Genomic DNA, 21,478 nt, shown 5'->3' with positions numbered 1-21,478 from the left:
GGTTTAATGTAAACATGCATTCTATGTCACTTTCAAAATGAAGATAGAAATAGTATAATTTAACTGTGCTTGTAATAACATGTACAGTGATCTGGAGGCATCAGAAGTTAGCTTGTTCTAAAATTCCTACAGTAGTAACTACGTTACCAAATACAATCGATCTGCATACTGATTTCTTCTGTTAGAGGAAAAGAAGCTAATCTGATGGCCTCTGTAGCATTTAGGCCTGGGTTTGCCGTGTTGCTACCACAGGAAGCAGGTGCAGGCTTGCTGTGCCACTTAACCACCCTGCCATCCTTGCACACCTAGGTGCCCGACTTCCGGTAGTCTCCCTTACACGGTCACGGCACTGGTCTGACTGCACAAATGTTATTCTTTGTTGGTAATGTCACGTCAGTGCATGCGCAGGTTGAAAAATCATGTTGTCCTTCTTCAAATGGGTAGGATCGTAGTTAACGATCCCAGAGATGGTTTTCCTTCTTGTCCTTGAAGTTCTGGCTGAGAGAGCCGCTGAGCATGTGGGTGCCTGGCCTGCAGGAAGCTGGAATCCAGCCTGTGCTGCAGGGGCCTTCATGAGGAGTGGGTGTGGGTCAGAGCCAGCGAGGCTCCGCTTCAAGTCAGGTAGAAGTGAGATGCATGCTGCAGGAAGCCTCGTCCTCAATCCATGGCTCTTCTCAAACAGAAACCGCTGCCTTCTGAAGTAGTAACCTGCAGATTTGTAGAAAAGAATCTATCTTGTATAACACCCACTTTGCTCTAAGTTTTAGTCCTTGTCACATGTGCTAGTTAAATGAAGTTCTTTTGGGGTGCAGGGAAGGATGCTGCTTCCGTTTGAGTCTTCGTGGGCTGCTGGGTGTCGGGGAGTCCCTGAGGTGCTGCTGTGCTGTCGTGTGAGCGTGCTCGCTCCTCCGCAGTGTGGGTCATTTGCTTGTAGGCTGAGAGGAGCTCACGTTTGGTTGATTTCTTCCTCTTAGCCCGAACCAGTCCATTCAGAACTTTCCAGACACTCAGGATGTGCCTCTTGAGTTCTTGCAGAAAGAACAAGTGTTTAGGATCCTGAAAACTCTGACATTAGTGCCAGAACCTGCAAAGAATTTCCAGCATCTACATGTTTGATGAAATGGGATGGAAGAGCACGCACTATGGCCTACCTGGGCTGGGTGAGCCTTCTCACCTCCCAGCCCAGCCAGCCTCACCCTGCTGCCCACCTCAGACAGCCCGAGTATGGCTCACCCACATTACTCCCCTGCCCCAACCATGCCCCCTTTCCACACTCACCCACCTGGGCATGATGCCCAGGGTGTGTCCTAGCCAAGCACTGTTAGGTGGGAAGAGAGAGTCCGAATCCTGACAATTGTGTCCCGGTGCTCCAGTCTTCAGGACTGGGCCATGCTGAGCGCTTGGGCAGGAGAAGGAGCTGTCAGGTTGGCAGCTGTGTGTTTGTTGGACCTCGGGAGACACGAGCAGGGCAGGAGACGTGCACGGCACCGCTGTCCGGTGGTCAGTCCAACACAGGTGTTCCCCAGCACTTCCGTGGGCAGGCAGGCAGCCTGCCAGGTCCGTGTCCGCCATGTGTGACGCCATCTGTGGCACTCAGAGCACAGGAACAGCACAAGCTGCTGGGGACAGTCTGTTACGGTGAGAACAAGGGAAAAGTCATGAAAACAGCAGTAACAGTGATACTGAGGAGGGACTTCTCCCCAAGTCCACTGACTGCTCGGTGATGCCGGCACTTGGGTGTAACCTTGAAATCCTAGTTTCTGCAACCTCCTGTCCCTACGTGACGTAGTGACGCTCTTTCTTTGCTGCCAGCACCGTGAGTCTGACGCCTCAGGGCCGCGTAATAAGACGGCTGTTTGGTTTCCACTGTATGCAGACATGTTTTTCTGTCATTTAAATTTTTTTTTTTTTTTGGAGTCACTTCAGATGGGCAGAAAAGGAGAAAGAATAATACATACAGGTTGTTCCACGATCCCATCCCTCCTCAGCCCAGATCCACACGTGTTGCTGTTGGACCACAGCTGCCCTGTGAGGCCCTCAGTCTGCATTTCCTGAACCGTTTAATTTCCTGAAGCTTCATCCCAGAATATTGTCCTGTGTTTCCTTAAAACCAAAGACAGTGTTGCACAATTCCAGCAGAATGATGAAAACAGGGCATTGGCACTGATGTGATGCCGTTTTCTAACCTACAGACCTCATTTAGATTTCACAGTTGTCTCAATAATGTCAGTTATCACAAAAGAAAAGTCCCTTTCAGTCTGGAGCCGTTGCGTCTGCTGCTTCTTCCCTCCCCTGTCCCTGTAGTTCTGTTGAATGCAAGCCACTATTTGGAACGTCCCGTGATTGGGTTTTGTCTGTCTCCATGATTAGATTTGGGCTAGCATCGTTGGCAGGAGCGCTGAGGAAGTGATTTTGTGTTCTCAGAGCCTGGTTTCAGGAGGTGCACAGTGGTGGCTTGTCTGTGTTGGTCCTGATGGTGTGGCTAAGGTGCTGCTCACCAGGCAGGATTGCTGTTTTTCCCTCTGTAGCAATCAACTCAGACGTACTTACACACTTCCGTAAGGATCCTCCACACCGCTCCCCTGCTGGCATCTGCTGCTTTTGGCATCCAGAGCTGATCCCTGCATGAATCATTTGGTGTGTTGCTGGTTGCCAGATGGAGTTTTATGATTCTGTCTCCCCTTCCTCTTTATCGGTTGGTTTTCTGCTCTCACAAAAAGTCATTCTCTCTTGTCCATTCATGTTCATTCCTGGATGTCGCCTGAACTCAGAATTATTTTATTCAATAGGTAGGTTGACTCAACGATTGTCCAAAAATGTGTCCAATAGCACCCCCTGGAGGCTGAGTCATGTACCCATTCCGTATGTCCTCATTATGCAATGAGCACTTTGATGTCCGTCTTCTATTTTTCCAAGCTTAGCCCTAAAAATAATCGTTTTTCTAAGGAACCCTGGAGCCTTCCTGTGGAGAATTGCATTTGGAGCACAGTGGAGTGGTTCAGCCTCTAGGTTCCCATGAACCTTGGAACACAGGCACATGCACACACATGTCCACACGCAAGCCCACACATGCCTGTCTACACATGTGTGCAGCTCACTGGGTCACACCAAGGTCACATCTCAGCTCAGTGCCGCCAGTCCGTGGCCACACTCCCTGCCCTCAGAGTATGAAAGCCGCTGCTGTTTCTTTGCTTCGTGTTTGGCCACAGTTGTGACATGCAGAAACATCTGGATCAAACACTCTTGACATTCCCCCATGACAGCAGGAGAACCATTGTAAAGGGCCCAAATTTATGATTTTGAACCAGGTTAAAAGAAACTGGGAGTAACTCCAGCCAGACTGGGTTGGCTTAGCTTGAGTCTCCACTTGTTGGTTAAGCAGGGAGGAAATGGAGACCCCTGTGGGCGAGCACTAAAGCTCTGAAGTGGGCAGCAAGCCTGGATGCAGCACACATGAGCTCCAAGAGGCTCCGCACAAACACGCTCACCCTTTAAGGAGACCCCCGAACACCCACACGACATCCTTAACTTTCCACTGGCGCAGACACTCTCAGTCATGCCCCCACCCCCGATTTCTGGAGCACAGAGCGAATCAGTCTGCTATGTCAGTTGAGAAGACCTAGGGTCAACCGAAGGAAAAAGTTGAAGGTGTTTTCAAGTATGTGGGAGAACAGGGGTAATGCAGGGCGAAGGGTGGGTTGAGAAGGCAGACAGTGAGTCGTTTGTTTCTGGGGAACTTGTAGTGCTCATAGAGCATCTGCTCTGGCTCTCCCACACGCCTTAGACCTGTTCCTGGGATTGCCCCCAGTGAGTTAGACTGAGATCCTGTGACCCAGTGACTCCGTCTCTGTCGACTACACTAACCATGTGTCTCAGACTCAGCCAAGAGAAGAGGACTCTGCCTGCGTCCCCAGCCCCGTCAGACCCTTGGCTCTTTCTCCCCCTTGCACGGGGCTGGGAGTGGTCTTCTCAACATGAGCATGGCTGTTTCTTCACCTCCTTTTATTCTGGGCCGCTCATGCTCGTCTGCTCTTCCACATGAGGCTTCAGTCTGTCTTCTCAGGGGCTGGAACATTCCTCTAATGCTTTCAGGCCAAAAGATTTCAGGCTAAGGAGTCATTTGTAGCTCTGTGTAAAATTAGGTTAAAATGCTCATGAATGGGAGAGCAAGCAGGATAAGCGTTAGAAAGCAAAGGAACGCAGTGGGTTGTCCGTTCCAGAGATGTGACGTGTGACAGGGTGGAATGGCAGGACAGGACTCAGGCGCTGAAGACACAGGGAGAAGAGCCTGAGAGGCGCCAGGATTGGTGCTGGTTGGAGAGCGTGGATGCACGGGTCAGAAATAACGAGAAATCGCGCGTGGATCACAGGTCACCCACTGGACGAATTGCAAGAGAGCGGGGCGGGGGTCGTACCCAGTCCTGGTAGTTCTGGGCCCTCTGGGAACGGCCCTCACTGCTCTGAAAGCTTTCCAGCAGACCCCCAGAGGCCTCTGGGACAGACGGTCTGTGATTAGCACAAGAAGAGGGCAGCGCCCGTCAGCAAGGGAGGGCAGCTTTCTGTATAACCAGTCCCAGGAAGCTCAATTCTACGGCTGCATGTTACCCGTGTGTGTAATCACGCAGCAGGTGTTAGGGTCACTGCTGTCAGGGCCTTCCCCAGCTCGGCTGGGGGACTCCCCACAGGCCGCGATTCACTGTTAAGAATAAGGAGAACAGGATGTGAGGGCGATCTGGCTGCGACATCTGTCACCCCATTGATCGCCAGGGTTGATTCGGCTGACCTGGCTGGCTAGGCAGGTGTCCTCTTCCTCCCTCACCGCTCCATGTGTGTCCCTCCCAAAGCTGCGCGCTCAGTCGAAGAGGACGACTATCCCCGCTAGAGGAGGACCGGTCTTAGGTCAAGGGTACGCGAGTAGCTGCGCTGCCCTGCTAGAACCTCCCAACAAGCTCTGAAGAATAAGGGGAACAGGATTTATAAGCATCTTCATGAGCATGTATGTGCTTATGCAAAAAATAAATTAAAAAATACTGCATTTAACTTTTTCTGTGAAGTTTCTGCACTCTAGGGCTGATTTTTCAAACATTTCCCAGTTTTAGTTTTTGAAATGACTGCAACAGTGTTGTTCAGTTACTGCCTTCTAATCTCTTAGAGCATCTTGCCCAGACCCAGTCCCCACGGACGCGTTGCCTTTGGGGTCTCATCTTCACAAAGTCTTGCTTCTTTGTCGTGGTATTTTCTAGTCATTCAGTGGAAAGCGGAGGGCCAGGAGAGGTCTGTGAGTCAAGAACTGACCTAGGCTGCGGGAATTGTCTGGAATCTGACTTTAAAACAGACACAGACCCTGGGAAGCTACATCTATCGAGGCTACTACCATTTTGGAAAACTCTGATTTTGTTCCTATGGTTTTTCACAACAGACACATCTCTTGACTTTAGGACAAACCACCAACTTCAGGCAGTGTTGTACAATCAGAATTCTGCCTGAATTCCTTGGGACTAAAATTCCTTTATTTGGTTTGCTAACACACAGGTGAATGTAAATTACTTCATGCTTTGTTTTCTGTTGCGTTATATTTTACCATCTGATGAAACTATGGAAAATATTCATCATAGGTCAGTCTTGGTTCTGCCACATAAATCAAAAATGTTTCTTTTTTTTCTCTGTGTCCTGTTCTCCTTGCAGATACCATACTCGTCAGCATCTCCCGGGAATTATGTAGTAAGTACCTAGGGGAGATACTATGTTTTATTTGTGCAAGGGGATCCAGATGTTTAGAGGAGCCCCTGCAGATTGCCCAGAAGAGCGCATCTTACCTCAGCTCATTTGCCTCGCTCAGCATACACACGCTGTTGTCCCTTAGCACTGCCGCGGGCAGTGTGGCCAGCTTGGCCCCCAGCACAGCGTTGTCCTTCCGCATCTATTGCTGAAAGCCAGTAGGACACACTGTCCCATCGTGCAGCGTGCCACCCCCACAGGCACTGTCATGTGCCCAAATCTGTAGCTCTCCAGGATACCCCCTCCCAATCACCACACACAGTCAGAAGGCCCTGGAGTTGTGCCCACTGACTCAGAGTGGGCACTGACTCGGAGTGAATCAGGCAGCAAGATGGGGAGGAGAGCTGCGCATTAGCCTTTCAACATTTTTGGTGTCTCAGTCTTACAAACTGAGACCATGATGTCAAATTAGCAGATTTTTATATGATTGTTTGAATTTACAAATCACCCTTCTGACATCATGACATTATGATTCTTGCTGCCTCCCAGGGCCACCATAAAGAACAATAGGTTGACAAAAGGGGGCTCTCTTGTGGAGGTATTATCATGCTAAAGGAGTGGGCAGCATCTTACAAACATAGAAGGAAGAATGCGCTACTTCTGCACTCGGGAGCCCAGCGCCCACTGCTGCTTTAAATTTACTGAGAGACTTTCTTCACATTCTCTGTGAAACAGGAATGGAAAAAACAATCATTTGGCTAAACCTATTTTTTTCTCAAGGTTACTTTAGGCATAAGCCTGATATTTACTTCAGTAGATTCCAGACTTTAATTTGGAAGGAAATTTAAGTTGCTCATGAAGTAGCAAATACTTAGGAGTGTTTGAAACAGTTGGTAGGCTGGATCTGAACGCTTGGGATTGAGTGAAAGTTTAGCCACTTGGGGGTGAATTTGACCACCGTTTGTGGAGCATCTGCCACTTGCAGTATTCATTTTAGTCACCGGAAGCAACTGAAATAGCTGTAGGCTCACCTACCTTCATCGTCCATGTGCTTGAGTGGCTACAGCCTCAGTCGGGTACCACACTAGTCAGCTGCTCTCATTTCTGATTGACAGCTGACAGGTGCCCACAAGGGGAAAAAAGGGCATCCTGGGTCTTTTAAACAATAAGTCACATATGCTTTCTTATCCAAACCTGTGCCACAAAGTGGTAGACAAAATCACAAACGTACATGAGTTAGTTCTATTTTATAGATCTGTAAAGAACCCCATTAAATGGTTTCTCCTTAGCCTCGTTATACCTGATGTGACTAAGTCATGAATAATAAATCAGTGTGTTACAGGCTCGTTGTTTTTGGAAACTTGTCAAAACATTCTCAACATATTTAAGTTAAATTGTGTTTTTGCATAATACTGAAATGATTGACCATTCAATTTCTTCTGTTCTCAAGTTGTATTGATAAATAAATCATAATTTTCTGCTCTTCTATACATTTTTTAAATGAAATGCCTTATCTTGACTGAAGTTTTGTGTGATTGTTTAGGGTCCACCGGGAGGTGGAGGGCCACCAGGAACACCCATCCTGCCTAGTCCAGCAGGTACTGTCACCAAGCCAACCACAGGCGCATCTGAGTATACAAAGTCACAAAAGTTTATTATCTCACTGATCTCATGGCGGTTAAGGATGTAGGTGGAGGCCGCAGATGGAAAGCAACAGTATTTCTATGTCATTGTCATCCACTTGCTTAAGCTGTTAGACATTTTCTGTTGTGCAGTTAACATTTAATCAGGATGAAAACAGAATTAATCTGTCCGAACTACCCAGTAATGTATCTAGCTTAAAGAGTCCTGGAAGCTGAGAACAAGCTCCAAATGTGCCTGATTAAACACGCTACGCCTGCAGTGGTGAGGTCTAGAAAGTGCACGCAGCCACGTCCCGGCTTTGCTGTGCTCACCTTGCTGTCCACGAGTGTTTACCAGTATTGATTGGCGAACAAGCTCACCAGATAGGAAAAAAACTGCTTGTTTTAAAATTTAATCTTCCAAGCTAAATTACCCTTCAGTATATCTCTAAGTGTTTTATACAATGATGTAACTATCATACTGACTTTACCCCTTATTCTTGAGTTGTTGCCACAGCCCATTCATGGGATGTGGAGGTGCAGTGGTGGCCGCTGAGCCTGGCACAGCCCTTCTCGTAGTGCTACAGGACCGACCAGGAACCACGAGAAGATGGAGTGTCAGACTCTGTAAACTTGTAATCAATACGCACGTTGAGGATAAAGCACGCCCCTGGAGCCACACTAAGCAGTGCAGGTGTTGCTTCCTCTCACGACAGAAAGTGCCCCCAGTGTGTCTTCCAGGCCTCCTTGCACACTCGCTGGAGTGCTCACTCCACTGGTCACTCCACTGGTTCTAAACCAACACACACCCCCAAAACGGAAGTGCAGCAAGATCTACCTCATTGTAAAATTTTTCATCATACCAAAAGCAGCCTGCTATGTCCTAGAAAATACCAACCTTATCACCCCAATATTTTTTCCTTATCAGGTGAAATTATATTCTTGATGGAGGGGAACAAAAAGAAATCCCTTCTCATTCCGCATATTTAATATAGGTTGCCGATTTCACTTTCATCAAGAGCAGACTAAGATGTTGGAAAAACAGTTTGAAGGTTTCCACCCAAGGTTTTCTGGAGCGTTGTATGTGATAGAGTTCATCCCATTGCTTGAGCTTAAGTTGTCAGAAACTCGGGCAGTTGGGCCTGCGGGAGTGCAGCACAGGTGCTAGGGACACGGATTGGTCAGGGCCTCGCTGAGTACCAACATGCGGGGCTTGGAATGAGGCCGGCATTCCAGCTTTTTCAGTATCATGCTGTTCATTTAGAAGTTAAAAAAAAAAAGTAACATTTAGATTAATAGATCGGTGTTGGCAAGCTTACCTCCTGTGTAAGGGGTACCCAGCAAAGCAAAAAACGTCACAGGGCCTAGGAAGACACAGTAAGGGGGCAAGTGATTGCCCGTGTCCGACTATGCTGCAGCCACGAGACAGCAAGTGACCTGCGCTTCAGGAGTCAGCGCAGACATTTTGAAACACAGTCAATATTTAAGAAACCCAAGACATGAAAAAGTAGAAAATCATAATAGTTATTTCCTGTATGTAAACTAGCCTTTCATTAATTAGAACTAGCTAATACACATTTAATGTAAATTTTTGAAATACATAGTGTTACCTATAGTTGTGTGGTTATACACTATAGTTACCTTTATAATGAAGAGAAAAGGAGTAAAAAAAAATTCTATAGTAAGTTATGCCAAAGGAAATTGTGGTTTATTCCAAACAAGAATTTTTTTATTCCAATTGTGTCGTCTTGTTCTAATCTCTCTTTGGGAATTAAGCTAGAATATTCTACTATCTTTTCTACTTATTAACTGAAGCAAAACCAATGTTTTTCATTTGGTGCATAGGAAATCTAAGAAAATAATAAAGTAAAAAGCTACTAAATTTGGATTTTAAGAGTGCAAGTTTCTCTGGGTACATAGAAATGCTTAGAGAGGTGAGAGAGTGTGTTTCACTTCACTGTGACTTTTTTAGTTATTTAAAGGATCGTTCTTTTGACTTGAATTATGCTAGACCTCTCCACTGCCCTTCGAATGATCATCTTGAGGTCGGAAGATGACTACTAGCTCTTTGCTTCTGAATATTGGTAATAACTGTTTCAGGCGTTCGAGTTGTCAGTGTGTGTGTGTGTGTGTGTGTGTGTGCAGATCATCTTAGATCGTCACTGTGTAGATGATAAAGATGCTGATTGAGCTGTGTTTTGTTTCAGACTCAACCAACTCCGGAGACAACATGTATACTTTAATGAATGCAGTACCTCCTGGACCCAGCAGGCCCAATGTAAATATGAGTCTTACATAACTCACTTGTAGAATCTACTCAGAGACTTTCAAACTTAAAGGACATTCCATTGGCCTCAGGGCTTCTGAAATTCTTGTTACATTCTCCAGGTGTCAGATACCAGCGCAGTTCCTTCTCTGCCCCAGATTGAGAAAACCAGAATATAGTATAAGTAACAGAGATTTTATAGCAGTAGAATTCAAATGTAAAATTTTACTCACACACACACATACATGCACACACACACATGTCATTTGCTGTTCTGACCTTATGTGCATATGTAGTCTGAGGGTCTGTTAGTGGAACTTACCCAGGTATCTTGACAGGTTGTGGGGCTCGCCAGCAAGTTCCTCAACCTCCATATAAAGGGTGCTTTTGATGAAAACTGAGTAAGGGCACTGAGTTCAAAGCCAAACTCTTTGAGTTCTCCATGAGGCACATATATTCCAGTTAGTTTGCTGAAAATTGGTCTATGTTCTTTGAGATGGTGGGTTTGGGTACAAATGTGGCAGCATGCTCCTGGGAGGATGCCTATTCATGTACCCACCCAAGGAAAGGGCATCTTGCCTCAGCTTGGAGGGGGTGTCTCCAGGGTTGTCCATACACAGACCCCACATCCATTGCTCTTGCACCATGCACTGTGGAAGAGGCGTGGGGGCTTAATGGTAACTGGAAATGTAGCGTACTTGTAACTAACTACATGCTGAGCCGGGGCTCCTCGTCACCAGCTCTGTGTGGCTCATTTGTTCAGGCCTCTGCCATACAATTTCACTTGAAAAGAAAGGAGAAGTGTTCCACTGCTTCGCGAAACATTCAGCAGATGTGCCTGAGGGCCTGGTTGTCACTGAACTGATGTCCTTGTGGCTGCTGGGGAGAATTAGCTATATTCAGTCATCCCCAAGGAGCTAAATGTGTTTAACCTGGAAGATGAAATTATTTATTAGGTCCATTTGAGCAAAGATAGATTGTCTGCTAAGAAAAATGTTAATGTTAGCATAATGATGTTGAATTATTCTTCTAAGCTAATACCTTTAGCAGCTCCTTAGAAAAACTACCTGTCCTATACAACAGGACATTTGTCACCGAGGAAACAGGGGTGTCTACCCATTTGCCCTGGAACATACATGCTTTCCAGTTGAGTTTGTCTAGAGAAGAAAACTTGGGGCATGAATGAGGATTCACCCAAACACCTAGAACATGGAAAAGGTGGGATGGGAGCGATGGGGTTAGGCAGAGCATCGAGGGGGTCCAGAGGGCTGACAAAGCGCAAACAAGATGGTCTCCATAATGTGGAAAGAACTGTGGGAGTGTCTTATGGTGCAGAGGGTAAGATGCTGTAGCGTTGAGACCAACAGCTGTTTTCCATGTGATCATGTTGTTTTCTTCTTTCAATTAGTTTCCCATGGGCCCCGGGTCAGACGGCCCCATGGGCGGACTAGGAGGCATGGAGTCACATCACATGAACGGCTCCTTAGGTAAGGAGATGAAGTTCAATGTTGAAATACACTCAGAGCAGAGTCCTGAGTGCACAGTGGGTAGTATGGTGTGCAGAGTTCTACCGTGTGCTGGCCCTCACTGGAAATGCCTCAACGTCCACAGTGGTCTGAGAGCCTACCCTACAATATATTGGTTTTGATAACCGGAGATCATTTGAACGCTGTAAGTATGAGAAATGTCCAAACCTACCTGATACGCACAGGAACTTACCAGAACCCTCCGACGTCTGAGTGTCTGTGGTGGACACAAGCTCAGGGCAACAGCACTACTAGGCAAGGATGCAAGCATTCCCTAGGTTTTTTGTTTTTTTTTTTTTTTTTTTTTTTTTTTTAAGTTCTTTTTTTTTTTTTTTAAGATTTATTTTATTTTCCTTACAAAGTCAGATATACTGAGAGGAGGAGAGACAGAGAGGAAGTGGAGCTGCCGGGATTAGAACCAGCAGCCATATGGGATCAAGGCGAGGACCTTAGCCACTAGGCCACGCTGCCGAGCCCCCCTAGGTTTGTTTTTGTACTTTACAGTTTGTCTCTTTGTTTAAAAAATACATTTGGCAAACCTTCTGAATAATCTAAATGATAAAAGAACACTATCTCCATTGTCTTGAGACACTGAATGGTCAGACACAAACCCCATAAATGAAACCCTCGTAGCATGACAGCAGACCCGGTGAGCGAGACGTTTGCCTTAGACGAGTGGCACCGTTCCCTTCAAGCGTGCCACACACTGGTCGCACAGGCAGGCTGAATGTGATATACCCTCCTCACTGCCCCCCAAAGACGTGTTCTGTTGGTGTAGGCTTAGGTGAAGTGATCATAAACTAATAAAACTTGGCAACAGGGAGAGGAGTTGTGGTAGTGGGATGTTTTGTTATTGTTTTTTCTGGAAAGGATCTGCCATTCTCAGGTTAGAGAGGCCGCTCCTGAGTAATCCAAGTTTATGTGTGCATGTCATTTCCTCCTCCATTCTAGGTCAGGAAATGGCCCTGCCATGTTACCCGGAAAATCAGTGACTTCACTAGGCAGACTTGTGACATCATGGGGACAGATTTTTGAGCTTTTGAGGATTCTTGCATATTTTTGCCTGAACTTCAAAGTCTTGATTTATTTTTATTTCTCTCATCCAGTTAGAGCAACCTCTAGTCATGTATGACTGTTGAACTTTAAAATACAATAAACTTAAAATTTATTTCCTCAGATGCACCACTGTGGGTCAGGTGCCAGCAAGCACATGTGGCTAATGGCCACCCTGTTGGCTGTCCAGAGGGCCAGCCCATCGTCACACAGGGGCCTGTGGGCAGCACCAGTCCATAGTTCTCCAGTTTATTACAGATACTCACTTTGCAATGTTTTTATTTGTAGAATTATTGCCAGAATAAGGTTTTTGGTCAGAGTTTAAAGTTCTCAGTTACATTAATCACTAGAAACAGTTTTTAGAAGAGTTACAGCGACCTTGGCTCCTGGCTTACTACCTTTTTATGATGCGTCTTGTTTTATGTATTTCAGTATATTCATGACTATATACATGCATTCAGTGTTTAGTGACGTTATGACTATATACAAATCATTCTGATAAATTCTAATAATCATCTGTGATATTGACTGAATGCTGCCCTATTAAAATAATACAACAAATATGATGTTTTTATTCTAGGAAAAGCATTAAAAATAACATAATTTAAAATGAAGCCAGTATGCTGACACAGCTTCAGTAATGTTCTAGTTACCAAAAAATCATTCTATTTCTTCCCATGGGAAATTATTTTATATTGTTTATTCCCCCCCCCAATAGTGGATAAGTATAATATTGCCTTTTCAAGACGTTTTTGGTTTTGATGGATTACCCCAAATTGATTGCTGCTATTTTGGTAGTCCTATTAAGAACACTTTTGTTTGTTATAGTAAAATATGATTCAAAATATTGTCAGGCATTGTTGAGAATGTCCATTTTATGCTCATACCAGTTTTATCCAGCATCACATTGAGGAAGAAAGTTTGTATGGACTTTATTTGTCCATATCTGAAATACAGATAGATAAATGCAATAGATACAAATATATAGATACATTTAAAAAGTTTTGAGGAAGATATATAAATGATCCCTCTAATATTTTACTTGCCTGAGTCTGTAATAGCAATAGTTCTTTCTGCCATGAGGGGGAGAAAAATAGGTGATTGGAAACTACAAATAGAGTTTTGTACACTTGCCATCAAATGACATCAACTCCTATCAATTTTTAAAAGGCTTTTGATACTCAGCAACGCAAGTGCTGCGCTCTGGAGCGTATGTGCAGTATACTGTGTGTCCTTAAATTAACAGAAGCTTTACTTTGACCATGAACTGTCACCTGATGACGTCTTCTTGTGTTGTTTTTCCTCCAGGCTCAGGAGACATGGACAGTATTTCCAAGGTAAGGGCTGGGCTCACTGCTGTTTCTTTATCTGCAATGTATTCCATGTAGTGCTCTCATGATGTTTCCTAGAGTAAACATGAGTTATGTTTTCTAGAAAGTTGGAAAACCAAAGGCCAGGTATAATTAATGAATAATTAAAAATGTTCATATCTGTAATCTGTGGGAATGGGTACAATGAGGCTTTTAAGAAAATTCCTGAATATTCTATGACTCACCTATAGGGAGTACTAGATGTGATTAATTGACACCAAGGAATAAATAGTTTAATCACATTATGATGTCACATATCTGTAAAATGAGCTGACACTTTAATCTGTTAAAAAAGTAAAAGTGTCTGAAGCAATATAAGAAGTCAGTGGGAAAAAGTGATTATTCTGTGTCCTGAGGGCTTTGCATGTATACATTCAATTGATCTTCCCAAGCTGCACGAAGCAACGTTGAGCGCCACAGTCATTCTGCTTCCCCAAATGGAATAAGGAGACAACCAGAGGAAGGTGATGCCAGGGCAGGTGGGGGAGTCCACCTCCCGGCAGTGGGTGTCTGCACACCCCTTCTTTGGGTGCTTGAGTTAGCTGCCGTTACAAATTACTTTGTTAGAATGATTCATGTTTTTTGAGGAATAATACCTAAGCCCTTTTTAATTCATGATGAATTTAAAATAGCTGATAGTCAAATATATTTAGACTGTCTGAAAAATAGGTAAGGATAAGTTTCCACTTACAGAAGGATATTTTTATCATTTTTAAAGTTTTTTTTCTATTTATTTTAAAGAATTACAGAGCAAGTGAGAGAGGCACTTTCCTGCACTGGTTCACTCCCAGATGGCTGCAGTGGCCGAGCTGGGCCAGGAGCCTCATCCTGGCCTCCCACATGGTTAGAGGGGCCCACGCACTTGGAGCATCTGCTACTGTCTTCCCAGGTGCTCCAGCAGAAAGCCGGATTAGAAATGAAGCAGCAGGGACTTGAACCGGCACCCGTATGGAGTGTCACCACAGTACCCGCCACAGAAAGCAGAAAGCTGGTCTTGTATTCTCCCCTCTTCACAAACCTTCTGAAGTACCTTTGCATAACACAGCCCCACTCCAAGAAAGGGAGTGGTGCCGAGCCAGCCTGCTGTGGAGAGACCCTATGCACCAATGCCAGAAATATTTTGTTAGCATATCCATCTTAACAATACAACATTATTTCCAAATTCTAAATATGCTTAAATCAACATGTGAGGTCAGCAGTCAGGTTTAGTCAAATGTTTGGTGTTATAAACCAGTACTGACATGTGGCTCGGGGGCAGCAGTGTGGTGAGGCTGCCGGAGCCAGGGGTGTGCTGCGTCTGGGCAGCGCCCAAGGGCTGCAAGCGTGGCAGGACTGGGAGGGGTGTGGCTTCCAGGTGCATACTGGACTAGCTTGGCTGCTCCCATTCTGATATTGACAGCTTCTCCATTAAGGTGACTGAAATATGCCCTTACTAAAAGGACTTGATTGAGTTTGCTTGAATCTTTGAATATTTTAAAAATTTCATTTCCTTTTTGCCCTAAGACAGTGTTTTGTCATTCTTAGTTTCAAGACACAGATTACTATTTCATTAACTCTAATAATTAGTGAATTCCAAAGTGCGACCCTTAAATTTTACTTATTTAAATTTTTTATTTTTTTAGAAAATCAACTTCCCTACGTTCATTTCACAGTACCATTGCATTTGTGTATTCTTGGGTAACTAACATCTTAAGGGAAAATGTTACTCTGAATACCAGACAACTAAAGCATGGTTCCTAATTCTTTGGGGAACCCTGTAGTTTCAGGGGATCCTTGTTCTGTGATTCCCCAGGACATGGAGCAAGGGAGCTGCAGGCGTCATGTACGCTCTACCTGTCTGCTCCACACGCCCCCGCATGTGGCAGAAGCTCACATACTTCTGAAAATAGGCAACTCATGACATTTTAATGTTTATGGGATAGTCTGCCTTAGGTAAATTAAAATCCTCTTAGCAATTTTCCTTTAAAAATAAAAAACCTTATTCTAAAACAATATAGAAAGAAAAGCTCATACTTTTTCAATTTGAAAAAAAATTAACACTGCAGTTCTGACAAGTCATACCTGAGGCACAGGCATGACACCTGCCAAGGGCACTCTCCAAGGTGCCAGTCCCCTTTGCCTTTCGAGTCCCAGATATGCCAGCCCTGCCAACGCCGTACAGTGATAATGGGACTGGCACACTTACATACATGCACAAGCAACCTGATTTTGGTCACTGAAGAAACTATTTCAGCTCAAAGGAAGGTTCCAGAATGCATCTGCTCGGAAAGTGCTGATCAGGAAGGGTTGTGCAGAGGGTTTCATTGGAGCGCCCCTTTTCTCTGAAACACAGGGTGGGTTCTCTGGTCCTCAGGTAACTGCTGTTGACTAAGCTGCAGCACCCCTGAGCTTGCTTCCCTGGGATTCCTCTAGGAAACGATTGTCCGTAAACTACAGGCAGCATCCAGCGGAGCATTCGCTGCACCAGTCCCTAGGGGAGTAGTGCCGCACCTGGGCCTGTACAGCGAGGGTCTTTCCTGACCCAGCCCCTGCTGGCGTGAAGGGCCACTCCCAAGTGGCAGGACATGTCCAGGCTGAAGGGGGAAACTGAACAAATATTGATTCCGAGATGAGGAACCAGAAGGGGTAGGTTACTTTGGACTCTGGGGTTTTTTTCATTTCCAATTGGGAACACACTCGTACCTGCGAGCGGTGAGGAAGGAACTGCCGCTCGAGGCAGGAGCCCACACTGAATGCTGTGAAGTCGGCTTTGCCCTTGGGGATGCCGCTGTAGATTGTTTTGGAATCCAAGACGGAAATTAAAGCCTTCAGCAACACCCTGTTTGTTCTCTGAATCTTGTTTACAGAATTCTCCCAATAACATGAGCCTGAGTAATCAGCCGGGCACCCCGAGGGATGACGGCGAGATGGGAGGAAGCTTCTTAAATCCTTTCCAGAGCGAGAGCGTAAGTACCCCGACTCCGTCATTATGTCCGTGTTTTACTTCCGAAGCTCTTCTGCTGCAACAAGTGCGTAAAGCTGCCTTTGGAAAGGCGGCACCTTCCACTGGAATTTCTCTGGAAAAAAGTTTTTTTCAAAAGCAGAGTTTTTCTTTTCTGGGTGCCTGCTGGGCGCTTGTCCCAGATGCTCCACTTGCAGGGTTCAGGTGCTATGCTGAGGTCTCTGAGAACATTGTTAGGGGTCCCTGCTTTCCACGCAGACCCTACTGACTGAGAGCCACCTGCATGGCCAGAGAGCCAGGCTCAGGTCCTCAGGTCATTTCCTGAGTGTGGCTGCAATGTTGGGCACAAGCGGTGTCACCATGGCCACAGACACGGACGGGGTCCAAAAGAGAAACAAGGAGATGTTTCCGTTCCCTGAGCCAGGATGGTGTGCCAGCCCTGGAGAGAGGGAGTCCCTTCCCCAGGTGCTCGAACAAAACGTGGTGCTGTGTTGTGATGGTTTTCTATTGGGAATCCGATGGTGGTTTCTCAGACAGCTTCCCGGAGCCCTCCTAGTCCTGGTAGAACCGAAATACCCAGGAACAGCATGTCCTGAGCTGAGGGGTTATGTGGGAGCCACAGAGTCAAAGACCACACCACAGGTTTGGGACCCCAGCAAGTTCTGCACACTGGAATCTGAGGCACCACCTGCCCCTCAGGGTGTCACCCTCCTGAACTTAATTGCAGAGGCAGCAGGGGTAGTCACCATGACACTGACAGGCACTGCGGCGCCTCCTCAGGTCTCCCTGGACGCTTGTGCTTCTATGGGTCCTACGAGGACCTCTGGGGAGCCATGCACACAGCCTGGTGCCGCCGCTCGCTCCCAGCCCTGCCTCTTGCCCCGACCCTGAGAAGATACAGTGCCGTGCTGCTGGCAGGAGGCAAACATGAGGTTAAACTCATGACATCAGATGGAAAACGGGCAAGGCAGTCTGGCATCTCCTCTTGTTCCTGCCCTTCGTCATTCTCTTACGAGACAGTCTCATCTGCCTGAGCTTTTCCGTAGCCCCACAAACACCAAGTGCTTTTGAGCTTGGCTTGGGGTAGTGGGGCAATTCCTTATGTCTGTGTCATTAAGAAAATCAAATATCCCCTAGATGTTCAGACACAGCCAGGTAGGGACACTGGGGATGTCTCAGAGGCCGCCCAGGCCCCTGAGCCTGGCGTAATAAGGGGAGAATCACAAGTGTATATCAAGGTGTACCAACCGCCAATATGCTTCACATAAAACAATAAAGAAAGCTGGCCGGGGCTTACCTTTTTGCTGAACCAACAACAGTGGTGTCCTGGACAGCTTAGTCAGAGCAAATTGGTAAGACTTCCATAAAAGTTGTAAGGCTGAGAGCATAGCCTCATAATATGTCACCATGTCCCAAGGCAGCTGGACATGGGGTCACAGCACACCATGTGTATTCCAAGCATGGCATCCATCCACTCTGCTCTGCCTTCACTTCTGGAAAGGTCTAGATCCCTTCTCTGATGCCTGGAAGAATGATAGCTGTAGATTCTTGTGGCCTTTCCTAGAAACTTATTCCATTGAGTTGAAGCCAGGGGGAAGGCACAATACTGCTTCCAAGGACTCTGAGGGCTAAGGAGGACCCGCCCTGCTGTGCCAGATTCAGTTAGGGCAGTTTCTAGATTGTGCCTTTTCACAGCTTGGATTTTATGTGGTGATGCTGTTTTTCTGAGCAGTATTTGTCAGAAATGATTCTTCCCAGCCTGAATGTGTTTCTCTGTTTTTGGACCTGAGTTTTTCACTCACTTTCCTCCCTGGGCAGACATAGCTCTTTAGCTTCCCAAAGAATTGCCAACAGAACATCTGCTTAAACATTTGAAATATCATGAATTGAAAATGAGTGATTTCTAGCGTTAAGTGATGACAACAACCAGTTTGAAATACTTGGTAACAGAGTGTGTGTGTGTTGGGGAGGGGCTGGTTTGAACTTCCTGCGAAGTGTAAGAATAAGTGCAAGCACATATATTTTGATGCAAGTGATTTTGGAATATACACATTTTTTCATGATGCGCATCTTGCACGAAATTTTCAAAGACCCCCTCTAATGTGTCAACTTCAAAATTTCTTACACCCAAATAAACTTACCTTCTGGTTTGTTTTCCTTGGATTTTCTGCAGTAACTCTCCTATGCAAACATATATACACATTTTTGACACTATTCCTTAATGTTACATGGTATGTGAGTGAACCGGAGTAATTATTATTTAAAATTTTTTTTCTAAAGTTTTTGTAGCTTTTTAAAAGTGTATTTATTTGGAAGACAGAATTGCCAACAGGAGAAGGAGGCACAAAGAGAAAAACACCTTTTGAGTGCTGGGTCACTCCGCTGATGACCACGTCAGGGCCGAAACCACGAGCCAGCCTCGTCAGCCAAGCGATGGCTCTGGGTTCCTCCTGAATGTTTGAGAGCCCGGCCCCTCACCACCTAAGCGTTCAGCAGAGTCCCTGCCGGTCAAGGATGGACATCCCAGCGACCCGAGATGCTTGTGGGAGGCCACAGGCCAGGAGCAGGGCGAGTGTCCTTTCCCACAGTGTGAGCTGACTGAGGATTGGGTATTTAATCCCCTGAAACCCTGCGAGACAGATGCTAGCCTTGGAGTCAGTTTGCAGGTGAGCCCTCAGGTCTACCCAGCAGGCAGGTAGCCAAGACTTGGTTCCTGCATGGCTTTGGCACCCACAGAGGGACAAGGCGGGTCCAGGGCATGGGGACCGGCCTGCTTGGTCCTGTGAAGAAGTCTGGGGCAGTTAGGATTTCAGGGCTGAGTGAGGTCTGTATCTGTAGAGGTGGTTTTGAGGGTTGCTGGTGGCCCTGTTGCCTGCGGGCCACAGCTGGGGCTGAGCCGTGCGGTGCCCTCGGACTGGCCGCCCCGAGCCCCTGGCCTGCTAACGGGTGCCTCTCTCCTCGCAGTACTCCCCCAGCATGACCATGAGCGTGTGAGCGTGGCCACGCGTGCTCGCGGCGGCGGTGGAGGCGGTGAGCCGACCCTTCACAGAACCACTACGGAAGACAAATTACTCATCACAGTGTGCAGTCAACAGAGGACTCTCAGTCACACCAAGCCGACCTTTGTATTTCCTGCTCTGTCCCCTACCTTGTGAGGAAAGCGGGTCCAAACAGCTTGAGACCAGGGCAGGCCGCCCTGCGCCGCCAGCCCGCGGGACTGCCAATCCCGACCTGTGTCTGTGTATGTGTGGAAAAGCAGTGTACTGCCCATGTGTATGGTCTCGGACATGTGCACACGTCTGCAGTGGCCCGCCAGGACCCTGCACAGTACGGCCGCGTGACATCTTACGTAGCGATAAGTAGGAACTTTGATTCCATCCTTTTTTTCACGTTTACATTTTAATTATTCAAAGTTGCTCCCGCCCCTTCCCTGAACTATTTTGTGCTGTGTATATCACTGCTTTATATAAGTTATTTTTTAAGGTGAACTCAGATGTTATGGTTTTGTAAATGTCTGCAATCATGGATAGGAATAAAATTGCTTATTTGAGAGCTTTCATTAAATTGCGTCTGACACAAGCCATCCTGCGAACCCCACAGTGTAACTGTCTCCCCGACGAGAAGGAAGCGTGCCCTCCTCTTGGTGTGAAAATCAGACATTTTTTTTTTCTTTTTGGTGACCTTCGTGAAAAGTATTTTTGTACATTTTACTTGAGAAAAAAAAACTGCAAATCAACAGAAGCTTTCCTGGACCTCACGCGATCTCCCTCTCCCTCTCCCTCTCCCTCGGCAATAACCACTGCAAACAGAGCTCTTGGTCTGTCTGTCTTAGATGCTACAGAAGTCGTTGATTGGCTCAAATAACTTAGACCATAGCAATAAAATGTCAGGGGCTGTCATCTTTTTAGTAGCGTGTTTTCTCTTTAATGTGATGAAGCTTGTAAGTGCTAACATACCGTTCGCTCAGATTTGTAGATCTCTACTTCTGGTAAACGGGCGTCTGATTTTTATCCAGACATTCTGGGAACAAGTACACACACACACACACACACACACAGGCACGACTTGCTGCCCACAGGCACCCTGGGATGACTACAGCTTTGAGCACCAGCCAGCAGAGTAACTCCCCACACGGGGCACCTCCGGCCGCTCCTGGCCAGGTCCCTCCGTGGACACCAGCACTGCTCCCGCGAGGCAGGGCTGCTGCCGCTTCTCACCTCCAGTGAGACCTCCTGGGCCAGCAGCAGCTCATTCAAAATCAAGTGAGTGTGTGGGAAAAGGGAGAGCCCTCAGGGAGCTCCTTGCTGTGTACATCTCCAGATCTTGTGGGGGTCTTTTAGTTATTTACACACACAGACACCGAAATCGTAATAGAAGAATGAAGCCTGCAGCCTTAGGTTCTACGGGATAACCCATGACCCTTTGCATTAAATTCATGACGCCAAGAGCTTTCTGTGAACTGTGGCAGAGGTGCAGGAGCATCGCGGCTTTCAGGGGACGAGCGGTCCTGCTGGCCTTCAAGTCCACGGTGTCTCGCGTGAGCATCTGGCTGAGGATGCGACGGCCGCCAGACCCAGATGACGTAGGGCTCTCCACTCCGTACTGATGTGCTTCTTCCGGGAAGAAAGATGGCGCCCGTGAGGCCCAGGAACAAAGCAGGGCAAAACTGGTGCAGAGACAAGAACCGGCATGAAATGTGTCACCGAGCGCTGCGCGTGGGAATGGTGGCCCTGGTGAGAAGCCCTGAACGGAGGCTCATGACTCACCTCAAGCCAAGCGACTTGATGCACGTGTGTGCAGGTCGCAGGAGTGTGTTAGCCTTGCACACCGTAGACAGGTGTGCGGGCGTGGCTGTGCCTGCTCGGCGTCCTGCTGTAAGGGTGCGACACCTCAAGTGTCTCTATTTGCCTTCTGAGAGACAGTGATCCTTTTCACAAAGATCGTGAGCCTGACTTTGCTCTTATTTGGAGGCAGACTAGAGG

The 21,478-nt window shown here is 46.7% G+C and overlaps 1 protein-coding gene across 2 annotated transcripts in view; it reads left to right on the top strand.

The window, feature by feature from the left end:
* Positions 1–20,395, top strand: part of SSBP2 (single stranded DNA binding protein 2) — a 198,308-nt gene extending 177,913 nt beyond the window's left edge. For both annotated transcript variants that reach the window (XM_058656158.1, XM_058656157.1), the window contains 7 exons: positions 5,686–5,721; positions 7,262–7,316; positions 9,548–9,618; positions 11,015–11,093; positions 13,494–13,522; positions 16,402–16,500; positions 19,461–20,395. In XM_058656158.1, coding sequence (XP_058512141.1) covers positions 5,686–5,721; positions 7,262–7,316; positions 9,548–9,618; positions 11,015–11,093; positions 13,494–13,522; positions 16,402–16,500; positions 19,461–19,490 — 399 coding nt within the window. In that variant the 3' untranslated portion in view covers positions 19,491–20,395. The remainder of the gene's footprint in view (positions 1–5,685; positions 5,722–7,261; positions 7,317–9,547; positions 9,619–11,014; positions 11,094–13,493; positions 13,523–16,401; positions 16,501–19,460) is intronic.
* The last annotated feature ends 1,083 nt before the right edge of the window (positions 20,396–21,478 follow it).

The sequence above is a fragment of the Ochotona princeps genome, chromosome 28 (assembly GCF_030435755.1).
Source record: "Ochotona princeps isolate mOchPri1 chromosome 28, mOchPri1.hap1, whole genome shotgun sequence".
In the NCBI taxonomy this organism is placed as follows: Eukaryota; Metazoa; Chordata; class Mammalia; order Lagomorpha; family Ochotonidae; genus Ochotona; species Ochotona princeps.
The sequence above is the reverse complement of the archived record's forward strand: the minus strand, read 5'-3'. Positions and strand labels throughout refer to the sequence as shown.